This window comes from Sipha flava, unplaced genomic scaffold (genome assembly GCF_003268045.1).
Source record: "Sipha flava isolate LNK unplaced genomic scaffold, YSA_version1 76_pilon_pilon, whole genome shotgun sequence".
NCBI lineage: Eukaryota > Metazoa > Arthropoda > Insecta > Hemiptera > Aphididae > Sipha > Sipha flava.
The window spans coordinates 771,841-786,877 of record NW_020273616.1 but is presented as its reverse complement, the minus strand read 5'-3'; the positions used below and the strand labels follow the sequence as shown (position 1 = coordinate 786,877).

The 15,037-nt window shown below is 22.5% G+C and overlaps 3 protein-coding genes across 5 annotated transcripts; 2 read left to right on the top strand and 1 right to left on the bottom strand.

Moving 5' to 3' along the window:
- Positions 1-223: 223 nt before the first annotated feature.
- LOC112692722 (epidermal growth factor receptor substrate 15-like 1) lies at positions 224-12,728 on the bottom strand. Of its 3 annotated transcripts, XM_025567481.1 has the most exons (20): positions 12,502-12,728; positions 12,174-12,218; positions 11,554-11,643; positions 11,287-11,430; positions 11,068-11,214; positions 10,897-11,007; positions 10,655-10,828; positions 10,280-10,470; positions 10,039-10,210; positions 6,955-7,110; positions 6,116-6,205; positions 5,801-5,863; positions 3,491-3,688; positions 3,262-3,432; positions 3,101-3,191; positions 2,991-3,034; positions 2,858-2,909; positions 2,709-2,761; positions 2,372-2,617; positions 224-1,464 (listed from the first exon to the last, which is right to left on the bottom strand). In XM_025567481.1, exons 1-20 carry the CDS (start codon positions 12,526-12,528, stop codon positions 1,123-1,125), a joined length of 2,607 nt encoding a protein of 868 aa, XP_025423266.1. In that variant the 5' UTR covers positions 12,529-12,728; the 3' UTR covers positions 224-1,122. The 3 variants fall into 3 exon arrangements, with proteins under 3 accessions (XP_025423266.1, XP_025423267.1, XP_025423268.1); XM_025567482.1 differs by lacking the exon at positions 5,801-5,863 and having other exon boundaries at positions 225-1,464; XM_025567483.1 differs by lacking the exon at positions 5,801-5,863 and having other exon boundaries at positions 226-1,464; positions 10,045-10,210; positions 12,502-12,727.
- On the top strand, positions 8,037-10,032 carry LOC112692723. The gene is made up of 6 exons (XM_025567484.1): positions 8,037-8,664; positions 8,727-8,883; positions 9,088-9,284; positions 9,342-9,523; positions 9,617-9,754; positions 9,814-10,032. Exons 1-6 carry the CDS (start codon positions 8,563-8,565, stop codon positions 9,983-9,985), a joined length of 948 nt encoding a protein of 315 aa, XP_025423269.1. The 5' UTR covers positions 8,037-8,562; the 3' UTR covers positions 9,986-10,032.
- Positions 12,729-13,038: 310 nt separating the features above from the next.
- Positions 13,039-14,671, top strand: LOC112692740 (60S ribosomal protein L29). Its single transcript, XM_025567514.1, has 4 exons — positions 13,039-13,145; positions 14,223-14,285; positions 14,346-14,410; positions 14,478-14,671. The coding sequence occupies exons 2-4, from the start codon at positions 14,249-14,251 to the stop codon at positions 14,637-14,639; spliced, it is 264 nt and encodes an 87-aa protein (XP_025423299.1). The 5' UTR covers positions 13,039-13,145; positions 14,223-14,248; the 3' UTR covers positions 14,640-14,671.
- Positions 14,672-15,037: the final 366 nt, after the last annotated feature.

Genomic DNA, 15,037 nt, shown 5'->3' with positions numbered 1-15,037 from the left:
AAAATAACATTATATTTTAGCCATCAATTACAAAATAAAACATAACATACATTTGATGACCATCGATTCACACATAAGTAAATATACTTGTGCTTAGTAAACATATTTTTTATTGATTTTGAAACAAATTAAATTAAAATATTTATAGTTTTTAAGAAAATTTTTTTCAGATATTTGATGTGTAATTTTACAATTACAGATCCATAACAAAATAAAGAGAGATAAATTTTCAATTAACATGGTAACAATATAGGCTACAAAATCTTCACCTAAGAAATATTATAGATATAATTAAATAGAATAATGATATTTAATAAGTTAATAATTAACAGTTATAACATGATTATACTGATATTTAGTAATATTATAATATACATTCAGGACATGGGGCAGTGGTATATGTACTACAATTCTGTCAATATTTATTATTATAGCAAATTTAATAATTGCATTTACTTTTTTTAAAAAAAAATTTGCTAAAAACGCAAATTATATTTATAACACTTGTTAACAATAATAATTCAAAATTAAACAGCATGAGGAATATTCTAGATCGTGTATGAATACATAATGGTGCTCAACTGCACGTATAGGTAAATCCATTGCCACTCTAATATTAAACTAAATGTTAAAAACTTAAGTGTCATATTGTGCTAGCTCAATAAATTATTTAATTTTAGACTTTGGTTAAATTCAAGTTATTGATTTGAATTTTCATAAAAAAAATTAGTAAAATGAAACATAGAATCAGAATAAACTGATAATATTTAATCTATATATATATAGTTTGGAAAGTAATACAGAACTGTATGTTTAACTTTTAAAATAATTTTGTACATTAACTTGACAAAAACTGTTAAACTGTTTATATGTATAAATAAGGGATAAAATAATTACAATTTAAAAAAAAAAAAAACATCCCCTGATATAAATTGATTCAACAAATATTATTATGCATATACCCATTAGAATGTTGTTAGATTTGTAATGTTAAAAAAAATAAATAAAAAGAAATTTGGTACAGAAAATACCTATTTCAGTTTTAAGTAACTAATAAATAAATATAATATTTCCATACAAAGTTTAATTTTTGGTAATTGCATGTTACACATTTTTTTTTAATTATAGTAATATTTTTGAACGATTATCTGAAGTTGTGGCTTTACTAAGTCTTAGAGCTAATTCAAAATCAGCTTTTTCTTGCTCTAAACGTGCTTTTTCTTCTTCCATTCTAAACTTTTTTTGGGCTTCCCATGCAAGTTGTTCATCACTAATATTAGTTTTATGGCAATCATCCGAAGAAAATGCACCATCTCCAAAAGGATCTGTTTCAAAGCATGTATTTGAGAATGGATCTATTTTAAACGGATCGTCGTATCTATAGTCTTTGAATGGATCTTCAGTAAATTCAAAACTATTTGATTGTGAAATAGCTTTAGGTTCTGATTTGATATTCTGTGAAAACTAAGAATGTAACGAAAAAAAAAATAAAAAAAAAATAAAAAAATAAAAATAAATAAAAAAAATTAAAATAAATAAAATCATATCTATTTCTAGAAAAGTAATAAAAAATAAAATAATAGTAAAAATAAAAATAAAAAAATATATTAGAAAATTATACATGATTATAAAAGTAATATTTATATAGGATAAATAGAAATTAGGATTGTATATATTAAAATATAATCAATATAAATTATATTTTTATATCCAAATATTAATCAAATAATTGTTACCTAAAATATATCTATGGTACCCTTTTAACTAAAGCAACAATTTATTGAAAATATAAGAAAATTCTTATTTCCCAATACAAACGTATTTTTAATTAATATTTATAACAATAAGAAGATGCAATTATAATTAAATAAGCATACAAATAATCAAATGAAGGAATGTGTAAAAACTGTCAACTATTTATCAGTAAAAAGATTAATAACCTATCATTAAAATTATATTAATTAAGAGTGGTTGCAGATTAAGTTCTAGAATCAATAATTAATCATTTTAATACTCATTTATAGTTAATAACTTTTAATTTAAATTAATTTAATACAATAAAATAATTATAAATTTAATAGGAAATTGTTCATTTAAAACAAAAATTTAAAATTATGATAAATCTGATAAATCTGATAACTAATATCATTGATTAATATAAATAATATTTATAAATATTTTTAATAATTTATAATTAATGCTAATATCAGCAAAGAAAAAATACTCTGGCATTTACTAAGTATTGTTTTTATATCCAATATTCTACTTTGTAAGAATCATTGAAGTTTTTTTTTACTGTAGCATTGGAAAAAAGAAATAAGAAATTAAAAAAAGAAATGGGAATATATGTTTTATTAAAATGCATATTTACCTTGCTGTTGAAATTTGCAAAATCAGCAAACTCAGAACTTGTTGAAGAACTGTTGTGAGATACTGGTGCATGATAAGGTGCAGGTCTTGGTGGAGCTGGCCTGGGTGGTGGCTGTTTTCCTTTTTTAGGTGGAAGTGCAGGTGTAGGGCTTTCAGGTCGTTGTGGTGGTGGTGCAGAACTTGGTCTTGTTGGTGCATGCAGTATAGCAAATGGATCACAACCAAATGCATCTTTATCTTCATATTTCTTTAAAAAATAATTCATGTATTTACATTATTTGACAAATAGCAACTTCTTATAAAACATAAAATAAATTAATGTAATGTAATTAACTTACATCAGATGATTTTGATACATTTGTTTCACCACCAAATGGATCTGTACTTTGACCTTAAAATAAATGTGTTTATATATTCCATTCAATTTAATTATTATCTATAATTATTTAAAATAATGGTGATAATTTAATTTTTCAAAATTACTTACTTCTAGTCCTGGAATCATCAAATGATGTAAATGGATCATTAGAAAAAGCATCCTATATAAATATAAAAATAATTAGATAAATTAATATAACATTTAAGTAGGTTAAAATTGAATTAACATATACTGTACTTACCGTTTTATGGTTTTGAGAAAATGCATCATTATTTGTAAAAAAATCTATTTTAAAATAATGTAAATAAGTATTCAATATTTAAGTATAATAAACTTTAATAAATTAATTATCAGTTTTAAAAGAGTTTTCATTGTGTGATCCACCTTTTTCATTAGTTGGAGAAAAACCATTTACATTATCAAAAGAATCTTTGTTTTCCATCTAAAAACAATAGTAACATTAAAATGGTAGAATCTGTTTTAGATAATACTATTTTCAAATCTTGACTCACAATTTTTCCTAATAGCCTACTACATTCCAAATCCCGAAATTCTAAATTAAAATTCAATAAAGAATCTGGGATTGCGTAGATATTTCCTTCTACTAATGCTTTTTGAGTTGACTCAATTATGTTTTCCATTTGACGTTTATTCTCCTCCAATTGATTTACTTTATTCTTAAACTAGTTTAAGAAATAATATGAACAAACAAAACTTAAATTTTTCTAGAAATATCTATACCTGACTTATTTGAAGTTGTGAATTTTGTAACATATTATTTAATTCATCCAATTTTTTGCTCATTTCAGACTGATCTTTTTCAAGTTTATGCTCTAGAATTTTAAGTTCTTCAAGCTCTTGTTTTTTTGAAGAAAGCTCAGCTTCTTGGACTTTTAAAGTAAGTTCTTGTTCATCAGCTTGCTTGCAAAGATTGTCCACCTATAATAAATTAATACGAATAACATCCATAAAAAAACGCTTAATTAATAATTAAACAATCTTAATTATTTATAATAACTATTGAAATATTGAAATTACAAAAAAAAAAAAAAAAAATTAATTAATATTATATTTGCTCAACCAATTTGATCAACATTTTTTTTAGTAAAACATACAAAAATTAAATTTAATTGAAAATATTAAAATATAATTTTGCTCAATAATATATGTTCAGAATAAAAATATTAATAATAAAAATTATGTTTATAAATAAAACATAAAAAATAATATTAAATAGTATGTATTTTTAAAAATGAATTTATTTTTAGGCTAGAACAAATATTTTATAATACTTTGGTGACAATACTTTTTAAAATTTCTAACTAATATGTTGTGATTAAAATTTCCATATGTATGCAAAAGTAAATAGATTTATAATAATAAAAAAATCTTCTTGTTATCTTCTATTTTTGTTTCCCACTAAAATCTAACAAAAATGGCACTTGTGTCAATAGATTTATTTTTCGGCAAAAACAGTACTTTGTTATTAACTTGTATATACATTATTTTTCTTTATTTGTTATAAAATAAAAGGAAGAACTTTTAAAATATAAGGTTAATAATAGGTACACTGTTTCTATTAATGAGATATATACATGTATAAATAAATGCAATCAGGGGCGTCATTTGGGGGGGGGGGGGCAGACTATGGCAAATGGCCCACTCTAAGAAATTTTAAAAAGTCGGCAATTCTTTGTCCGATGATCAAATGCTAAAATTAGTAAATAGTAAATTTTTATTTAATATTTTGTACTCAGAAATCAGATAATATTCTCTTTTAAATACACGTTCATGGTTTAATAAAAGTTGAGAAACATTGGCTCCTCCCGGGTTTATGACAATTGTTATTCCACAAACCTTATATACTTTATTTTTGTATATTATATATTTATAAATATGTGATATTTATAAAACAGTTTTCCTGATATTGATACCATAAAAATTGAGCTCATAATCTATATATATAAAAAAAAAAAAAAAACTGTTAAAAACGTTCCTATTCACCTCAAACTACGGTACATTATATTTGAGATACAATTTTGTTTTTATAAATAAGTTCTGTTAAGTATTAAATATACAAATAATAAAATTATAAGTATTTATTTCATTAGATTTATATTATTATTCCATTAAACGTATTGATAGGTAACTTACAGCATATAGGATAAGTAAATTAATTAATGTTTTACTATCTTTAATGTTATTATTTAATTGGATAAATTGAAACGTTTCATGTTCTTTGTTTATCATCATGACATTATTATTCATTACTAATCTTTATATGTTTTGTTCCAAAAAAATATTTTATAGTCCAAAGATATTAAAATATAGAGGTAATCATAATCTTTTAAATATTATGAAGTCGGCAAATTTAAATAGTTGCCCCACTATTTTAAAAGTTTAAATGACGCCCCTAAATGCAATTACATTAAATTAAGGTTAGGAATAGAAAGTTATAAAAGTTATAAATATAACAAATATGACATTTTAGAGAATAAATAAGATGGTAACATGAAATATTTGGGAATAAAAAATTTTTTATTTTGATTTGGGAAGATATAAAAATTTTCAAACTTCTAATGACAATATACAAAAATGTATCAATTCAATAATTTTAGGATATTAAAAACATGTAATATTCATTTGTTTGTTATAAAAAGTATGATTTTTTAAAAAAAATAATTAATTTTCATCACATTTTAATTTATCCGACAGTACTTTTTCCCAAAATAGATTTATAACTGAGATTGTACTGTAATTAATGCAAGACCATTTTAAAATAAATATATTATATTTTTAAAAATTAAAAACTTTTTTAAACTGTATAATGAATACTTTGTTGGAATTTATATTATACTAAAATAAAATAATAATTTAAGATTTCCCTATTAAAATGATACACACAAACCATTTTATAATTATATATTACCTTATAATATAAAATCAACAAAATTATATATATTTTTATTAGAATTTAAATAAAAATAATTGTGAAAAAAATAATTATGCGGTAAAATATAATAAGCTAGGGATGGATTCAGGATAAAATACCTGTATTTTTTCAGCCTTTAATTTCTGATTGACGTTGATTATTTCATTTTCTACCAAAATAGTCTAAAATGGTGAAAATAAGCACATGCAAGTTAAAAGGAGGAACAAAAATAAAAATAACAAATAAAAAAGCTGACAAATATTAATATCAGTGTTATATGTTTAGTATGCAAAATAAATATAAAATGTTAGACAATAAATTAGTAATAATATATTTTTCAGATAGGTTAAATAATAAATATTCAAAAAATATACACAAAGACGAATCATTTATTCAACCCTAATTATTTCGTGGTATAATTTGATAAAAGTTACCTGGTTTCTGAGATCATTTAATCGTTTTTGAGCTTCACCTTTTTGATTTTCTAACTGTTTAAGAGTAGCTGATAAAGTGTCAAGTTCTCCCTAAAAAAAAAAGTATTGCTAAATGAATATTAAAAAATTAAAAGTTTACAATAGAATATACTATACTATTTTAATAAATATTAATTATAATAATTTAATATATATTTTATTTAAAATTATCAAAGGATTATAATAAATATATTAAATATAAATAAAGTAAAACTTAACTATTATATTTTTAAATTATGAACAATTAATGATGTCTTATTAAAAGCTTAGACAATTTACAATACAAAAGAATATAATAGGAAATAGAATAATTATATATAGAATTCTTTAGAATTAGTATGTATTAAAATAATTATTATACTGTATTCGAAAATAAAAATGTTATAATTTTTTTAAATATACATTAATAAATAATTTAATAATTGAGACAGTAAAAATTAAAAATAAACATTTACATTGTAAACAACGAGTTATTTGTTAAAAAATAAAATAAAATTTTAGTAAAGAATAGTCTTAAATCTTAAATAGATCTTTTATATTTTTTAAGATTAAGTAGTATAAAATATTTTTGTTATTAATTGCTTTTATAAGTAGAATATTTTAGCATAACTATGATTAAAATATACAGTTGAAATTGTAAGATAAATGGAAAGAAATTCTACCAAAATTATAAGATGAGAAAGATACATCATAAATAAAATAAGATGTTTTTCACATATTAAGAAATAAATGTGTGCTTAAAATTAAAACATTAAATTCTGAAAAAAAAAAATAATAAAAAAAATATGTTAAATAATAACCTGCAAACTTTTAACTTCTCCAGATCGTATCTTTAAATCAGCTTCTTTTTGAGCAATTTCTGTTTCCAGAACAAGTCTTTCTTTGACTAGTTCATCAATATCTTTTTGAATCATATCCAGTTCAGGGTTTGAATACATTGGAAGCTTTTCTTGAACCTATAAAAAATAAATATTATAACCTATACTTAAATTAAGAATACATATATTTTAATGTATAGGTTTTGGTAGACAAAATATTCTTTCGCAAACTCTTTGTAAAGTAGATGGGTGTGTGGAATGCCACTTTGATTTACATGTTGATTATTGACTAAACAAACCAACAATAAATATTTACTAATTAATGTAATTTGGGTACATGTAATTATTAAAACCAATGAAATTTGAATTCACATATTAGAAAAATAGGTATAGTAGATATGTTTAAAATATTACCTATGTAATATTTAAAGGTTTATTTACAGTAATTTTCTATTTTGTTAACTATAGTTTAAATGTATCAATATATAACTTTTTTACAGAACAATCATTTTGTTTTAATTCATTTTATTTCAAGTATATTATTTAAAAAATCATAAATTAAAATTGAATCTAAAAATATATGATAAATGTATTATTACAATTACATAATCAACCACTAATATAATTTTGTGGTGATCTGGTAGAAACCAAAAAAATTAAAATTAAAATAAACCATAAGTACTATTACAATGTAAAACAAATATTAGTTTTTGATAAAATTTAATATTTTTTTTATTGTAACTGAAAAAAAACTAATAAGGGTACAGACAATTTATATTAATAATTAAGATTTTATAGATATAATATAGTTTAATATAATCTAATAATAAAATTCTAATTTTATTTTTGTACTCCATGATGTCAGCAAATTTGATAATACATATGTTTTCAAAATATAGTGTAATATATAAATAGGGCATATTAAGATATAAATATTTTTTGGTTGCCATGACTAACTATCATTGTAAAAATGTTATGGAAAATTATGTAACTCCAATAAAACAAAACATGATATTATTTAAAAAGTTAATTTTCTTAATAATAGCAATTATATTATTTTCAGAAAATGGAGTCTTATCATTTAATTTAAAATTAAATTGGAATAATATAAAAAATAAAGCAACAAATATTTTAGCTGAAAGTTGGAATAAATCACGTGGTATATCTCAAATAGGACCAAAACCAAGTTTATATCTTGATTATCCTGGTTTGGATAGCGAAAAACTAAAGAAAAACATAAATCTTTGGAACTTGTACTATCAATGTTTGGAAGAATTTCTAAAAAATGTTAATAAAAATAATATTTTTCAGGCAAAAGTAATAACTGCATTTAAAAGCTCATCTTTGAGGTAATTTTTATCACTATTTTAAAAATGTAATCAATATTTAATATGCTCTTATGTAAATGTATAAAGTGTTTTTCTTCTAATTTTTAGTTTAGAATGTGAGCTCTGTATTTCTCCCAAGAATTTAAATCATAAGAATGTCTGGTACTACTCATGGCTAGGAAATTCAAAGAATTTAAGTTTAATAAATGAAAATAATTATTATCGAATTTCATCTTTGGATCTATCTCTAACTATAATTAAAATGGACAAGTATAAAAGTGGATACTATCAATGCAAATTATCCAATAGTGAAGCAGGACCATATTTCATTGAACTTATTAAAGATGAAATGCCAATTACTTTGGTAAATTGTTAAAAAATATGTATGTAACTGAATTAAGTGAATAATAATGTAAACATATTTAGATAAACAATACTATAAAGAACTACAAAAGTACAAAAATAATTTTGAATGGTTTAGATTTAAATATAAGGTATCATTGGACAAAATGGTCATCATGCAGTAAATGTGAAGAAATGGGTAAAAAAACAAAATTTGGTCATTGTTATGTATCATTAAATGGTACAGTATAAAGCAATAATACAAATGTAATCATAGATAAATCAAAAAATATTTAATAGTCACTAATTTAATAGATTTTAATTAGATTAAAATTTAGATTAATATATAATAGGTTTCAATATGTTTAAGCAATTAGTATGTTTAATTAAAAAACATAATAATATTAATTAAATTAAATTATTTTTGTGATTGTTTTAATTATAGAAATTACAATTAATAAAGCAAATATGAAACATAATTTAACAAAGAATCACAAGGGTCAGGAAATAGATTCATTACAAAACTTATTGTATGCTTTTGATACTGGGTTACCATGTCAAAGTAATTTAATAGATAGATTATATACATTTGATAATATATTAAAGAATAAGACACCACAAATAATGGTTGAATATTGCAAAGTAATATTATATTATTATAGTGTTTTGATATTTTAATATTTTTAATTCAATTTTAAGGTAAAATGTAACAATAATGAAATTTTTGAAATCAAAGATTTTAAAGGGAATATAAAAGAAAGAGTTAATAATTCAGCAGACATATATTCTCCATTACAAATTATACCAGAATTACCTCCAAAAGTTGAAACTTTAGTTATAACTACATTTTTGAATAAACAACTGAATATCACATGTCCTGGGTTAGAAATTGTTAATTATATAGATATAATATGTAAATAAAATAATTATCACCATTAATTTATAATTTTTTTTTTTTTTTATTACAATTAAAGGAATTTAAATTCGGATGCACCTTATGAATGGAGGATAAATAATCAAATTATCTCATCAACAAGCGGGAGGATAAAATCTGATATACTTAACAGACTCATAGTTCAAAACATAACACAAGATGATGAAAAAATATATACGTATAACCCAATATTAAATTATTTATAACTGTGAAATGTATACTAATTTTCATTTTTAGATGTTGGCAAGTAGATTATCTAGCTGGAATAGTGGAGATAATATTAATTAAGGACTTTAAAATTTCAATTCAAGAATATTTACACCTATATGGAGTTTACTTTATTTTAGGTATATTTATCTGGGTTGGATTTAAAATTTGTTTTGATAGAGAAGCAGCAACTTTTTTATAATCATGTTACATGTGTATATATATTTAATAATTAATTAAACTAATAAATAGTACTGTTACTTGAACAACAGTAGTTGGCGCAATAGTTCTATTGCTTGGAGGAATCATTTCAGGGGAAAGTGTAGTTGGTGGATCAATTCCCATGAGTTTACGTTCTACTAGCCACATTGCGAGACTAAATTGCTCCATATCTAATTTTCCATGTTGATTGATATCACAAAGACTCCTAAAACATTAGAAATGTATATTAATATATAAATTGACAATAATAACAAAACATTTTTAATACAATTACCATATATGAGCTAATATAGATTGATGAATACCAGTTTTAAGAAATCTGTCTTTGATTTCTGGTCCTGATACAAAACCATCCATGTCAACATCAGATTCCAAAAACATAGAATCATAACGATTTTTTTCTTCAGCAGTAACTACCCACGTGGCAGGGGATGGCACTAATCCAATACATGAAGTAATTGGCCTCTAAAGCAACATTTATTGTTTAAGTTCTATTAATAAAATAAAACCTTAATATAAATAATATTATAGGTAAAATAATAGCCTATCATAACTTGTTAACACTTATGTATTAAATTTTAAATATTTTTATTATTTATCAAGTTTATGTTATTTTTAGAACAAAACATAAATGTATATATAAATTTACTTTTGGTGGTTGTTTGACTAGATTTGAAGGAACACCAGAAGGTAGCACTGGTACAACAGGTACAGGTGAGTTAGCAACTACTGAACTTTTTCTTTTTGTTGGAGGTAATAGTTCTGGAGGCAGTACACTAGGAATAGCATATTTTTCTAATGCCTTATAAACTAAATGCATAGCCTAAAAAAACATATTTTTAAATAAAATAAGTTTTCAATATATATTTTATTAAAATTAAAAGGACATACAACAGCGAATTCATGTTGATCTAATTTTCCATCTTTATCCATATCAGCAAGATCCCAAATTTTACCTAAAGTATCAACTGACAATTTGGAATCTATAAGCAACCCTTTAACCTATACACATAAATAAAAACCAATTTATTATTAGTAAAACAAATAAGTATTAAAATTTACTTTATCTCCAGCAACTGTTCCATTAACTGGCCTTAATGATTCAAACAACTTATCATAGTTAATTTTTTCTGAAGGTTTCATAGACCAGTCATTCATATTACTAATATTTGTTGGTAATTTGCTTGTTATTTGTTTTGATACTTCGCCCTGTAATATTATTTTGCAATACATACTTCAGTAATGTCCACATAAATTCACATTAAATATTTTAATTTATACCATATTAGGAGGTGGTGTTTGCTGAGTAATGTTTAACATTGATATATCACGGCCATTTTGTGCTAATGATATTAATTTCAATGCTACAAAAAATCCAGGTTTAGATAAATAACCTTTAGCAGTTGGATCAGATAAATCCCAAATCTTAAGAAATAAAAATTAAAAATACAACTAATTAATTATTTAAATGTCTTATGTTTTATAATTCATTAAAGCAATAGTAATATTTTTAATAAAATACATTTATTAGAAATTATAAAAACCTACTTGACTAAGAATAATTTGTGATAAGCCAGACTTTTTAAGAAAATTTGCTGCATCCATTGCTCCAATATTTCCTTTTTTAGTAGGATCAACCTAAAAATAGTAAATATAATTTTACTTTAAGAAAGAAAATTATAAAAAAAAACCATAAAAAATTAATAAGTAATGATCCTATTTTGAACATTAAGCAAATACACAAGGATACAACTAAATAAATTACATTGAGACTAAAGATAAAATTGCAAATATTTTATTTAGAAGTTTTGTAGTATAAAATTTAAAATTTTTTTTAAATATGTTAAATATAAATATTAAATAATTGAATCAAATGCTATAAAAGAAAGATTCAAAATGTTTGGCAATTTTATAGTTCACACAATGAAGTAAATATAAAATAGACTATAGTATCCTTAATTTATATTGAAAGGTCCCTATCATTTATTGTAACATTTTAAATAGTATTTATATTTCTATACAAATATGAACAATGGTACAAGCTAATTTGTGCATAATTTAAAAAAATATAGGTATATATGAGTAAATATCATATACACATTATTAAATGAAAAATAGTATACTAAATAATAGGAATAAAATTATATAAATATAGGGTAGTTACTTACCATAGTATAGAGTGCTTCATATATTGGGAAATTACTTCCAGCTACCTATGAAATATAATTAACATTGAATATTATAAAAATAGTTTGAAATATAACCTTGAGATTGATGGATATAAATGATATAAAAATATTAATAAATTGATTTTAGGGTGGAGTCAAGATAATAAGCAATTCACCACATTTAAGAATTAAATCATAGCATAAAAAAAATTTTTGTAACCTAAGTTCACCATTTACTTGATTTAAGAAAGAAAGAAAAACAGTTATTTTATCTACATCTTTGGGTTTTTATCTAATTTTTAAATAAAATATTAATTATTTATCTCACTTCATTTGGGGAAGGCAATGAAGCCATCCTGAATGCTTGACCGTAATTACTGAATTAATCTCAAACGATATTGTAACGGTAATTGGATCAATATACTAATAAAATAATTACACAGTTAATAGAAGACGACCGTATTGTTAAAATAGTACACTTGATACACAGGAGTATAGAAAAATATAATAACTGTCGTCATAAAATAATCGAACGTAATAACAAAACACAAATAAAATTGATTTTTCTAGAATTTTTATCAAAAAGCAAATGACACTTTGATGCAGTGCTGCAATGTAAGCAATGTAAAACTCTAAATCCCTTTTATAATTTTATGTCAAATTTCATCAAATATTTTCCCACTGACAAAATGTTGATTATTTATTAATATTTATACTTAGATATTTATAATAATTGCAGAAAATAAAAATAATTTCATTAGGTTTCATAGTTATTAATTAAATATTATTATTATGCTTTTCAATTTCAATGTGAAGGAAAATTACAACTTTTATCTTCTTTGATATATTATCTATAATATGAATGTTGCTTATCACTTTCACAGTGAATGGCGTCATATTTTGTTTTCTTGTAATATCTTCTAGACATCTCGAATCCACAATTCATTAACTTGTTCGTCGTTTTCGTTTGAGGTAAATATTTGAATTTTACTTTCTTTAATTTTTACATTAATCTGATGATATTTTCTTCGTATATGTTTTAGATTAACAAACCTATTTTTGTATTCCTTCAAAACTAATTAGTATGAATCTTGAATCTGAATTAATTTATTGTATTTGAATACTCGTGTCACATGGTCTTGGTATTAGGTTATCTTCTGAATTTTTCTAAATTTCAATTTCTTTTAAAAGTGATCCATTACTAATCATTTTTCTATAAAATTAAATAAATATTAATAAAAAATCATTTGATTAATTATAAGTATTAGTTTATCTTTTGAATTAATATTTTATTCTTGAGCTATTTACATTATTCTGTCATTATAGTATTTGTTTCCCAGTTTAATTGATTAACTAGTATAGATTTACCAAAGTACTTATAATTAGGATATTGTGCATAATATATTTCTTAATTTTTTTTGAGAATGGAATGAATTGGTCAAAAATATTTAATTTCTTTTAATGTTCACTATTTATTTTATCTACTAAGTAAATATAAAATCTCAAACTCCAATGAAATTATTTTTTGTTATGTCTACATTGTATTCTAAGAGCACTCTCATCATTACGCAGCAGTACTCTCGCTAGTTTTTCTAATGCTATATTAAATAGGATTGGAGAAAGTGCATGCTTTTGCTTCAAATTTGATTCAACTGAGTAGGAAGATGACACTGTTTGTATTAGCTTTTGAGGGAAGGAAGCCAAACTCCTCAATCATTATCCTGTACAAGCTGTTCCTGAGTTTGTCATTGTATGCTTTTTTTGAAATCAATGAATAGGTGCTACATATTCTGCTAATATTTGTATCTTTTCTCAATAATATGCCTTTTAATTATTTGTTGCTCTATTGTCGATTCTTCCTTTCTGGTGCCATATTGATAATCTTCCATGTATGGGGAAGATTTTTTATAAGAATTTTGGTGAATATTTTTAATGCTGAGTTCAGCAATGATAGATCTCTATAATTATCACATTTTAATAAGTCTCCTTTTTTGTGTAACAGAAATATAATTATAAGCTAAATAAATAATTTATTAAATTAATTTTTAGGAACTTATTGATCTAAACGTTTTATCATGGCCAAATCTAAGAACCATACCAATCATAATCAAAGTAAGGTGGTTTAATTTTTAGTTAAAACTATTGTAAAAATAATTTTATCCATATTTTTAGATCGTAAGGACCATCGTAATGGTATTAAAAGGCCAAAGAAGTTCAGACATGAATCACGCCGTGGTGTAAGTTTTATTTTCATCATATTAATATCTTAAGAATATATAATTATTTTATTAATTATTTCTATAGGTTTGCCAAAAGTTCTTAAGGAACCAAAAGTATGCTTTAAAGGGTAATCTTTCTACTGAAAATCAAGTTTCCAGAGCTAATGAAAGGAGCCAAAAAAGATTAGCATTGAGAACCAAATTTGCTGAACTTAAAAGCAAAAAAGCTGCAACTAAAAAAGCATAATTTTTACTTATTAAAATATTTAATAACATCAATATGTTTCCTTATTGTTTAATCATAAGGATTTTATTAAAATGATTAAATATAATTTGGTGTTAATTGCTTTTTTATCCTTTATATTGATAAATATATAGTGGACCTTTCATTCGCAGGCATAAATAAGCAAATTTATGTTATTTGTAAACTAAAAGCATAGTATTTCAAATAATCTATGTCATTTTAATAAAGTAGAATTACCCTTTCTAAATAGGTATTAAATTTACAATAACACTATATTTGTAAACTTAAATTAAAGTTTACTGTTAAGAGAGTTGAATGGTATAAAATATTTTTAAAATAATTTACAACATCAAACATTTAAGTATTCATGTATTTCTATACAAATTTTATTTAATATATAT

Coding starts and splice junctions, on each gene's coding strand:
- LOC112692722 (XM_025567481.1), bottom strand. CDS start 12,528: ATGGCTTCATTGCCTTCCCCAAATGAA. Junction 11,431..11,553: donor CACAAATTATTCTTAGTCAA/GTAGGTTTTTAT, acceptor TTATTTCTTAAG/ATTTGGGATTTATCTGATCC. Junction 3,689..5,800: donor TAAAGGCTGAAAAAATACAG/GTATTTTATCCT, acceptor AATTTATTATAG/GTGGACAATCTTTGCAAGCA.
- LOC112692723 (XM_025567484.1), top strand. CDS start 8,563: ATGGACAAGTATAAAAGTGGATACTATCAATGCAAATTATCCAATAGT. Junction 8,665..8,726: donor ATGAAATGCCAATTACTTTG/GTAAATTGTTAA, acceptor AAACATATTTAG/ATAAACAATACTATAAAGAA. Junction 9,524..9,616: donor CTGAATATCACATGTCCTGG/GTTAGAAATTGT, acceptor TTACAATTAAAG/GAATTTAAATTCGGATGCAC.
- LOC112692740 (XM_025567514.1), top strand. CDS start 14,249: ATGGCCAAATCTAAGAACCATACCAATCATAATCAAA. Junction 14,286..14,345: donor CCATACCAATCATAATCAAA/GTAAGGTGGTTT, acceptor CCATATTTTTAG/ATCGTAAGGACCATCGTAAT. Junction 14,411..14,477: donor GACATGAATCACGCCGTGGT/GTAAGTTTTATT, acceptor TTATTTCTATAG/GTTTGCCAAAAGTTCTTAAG.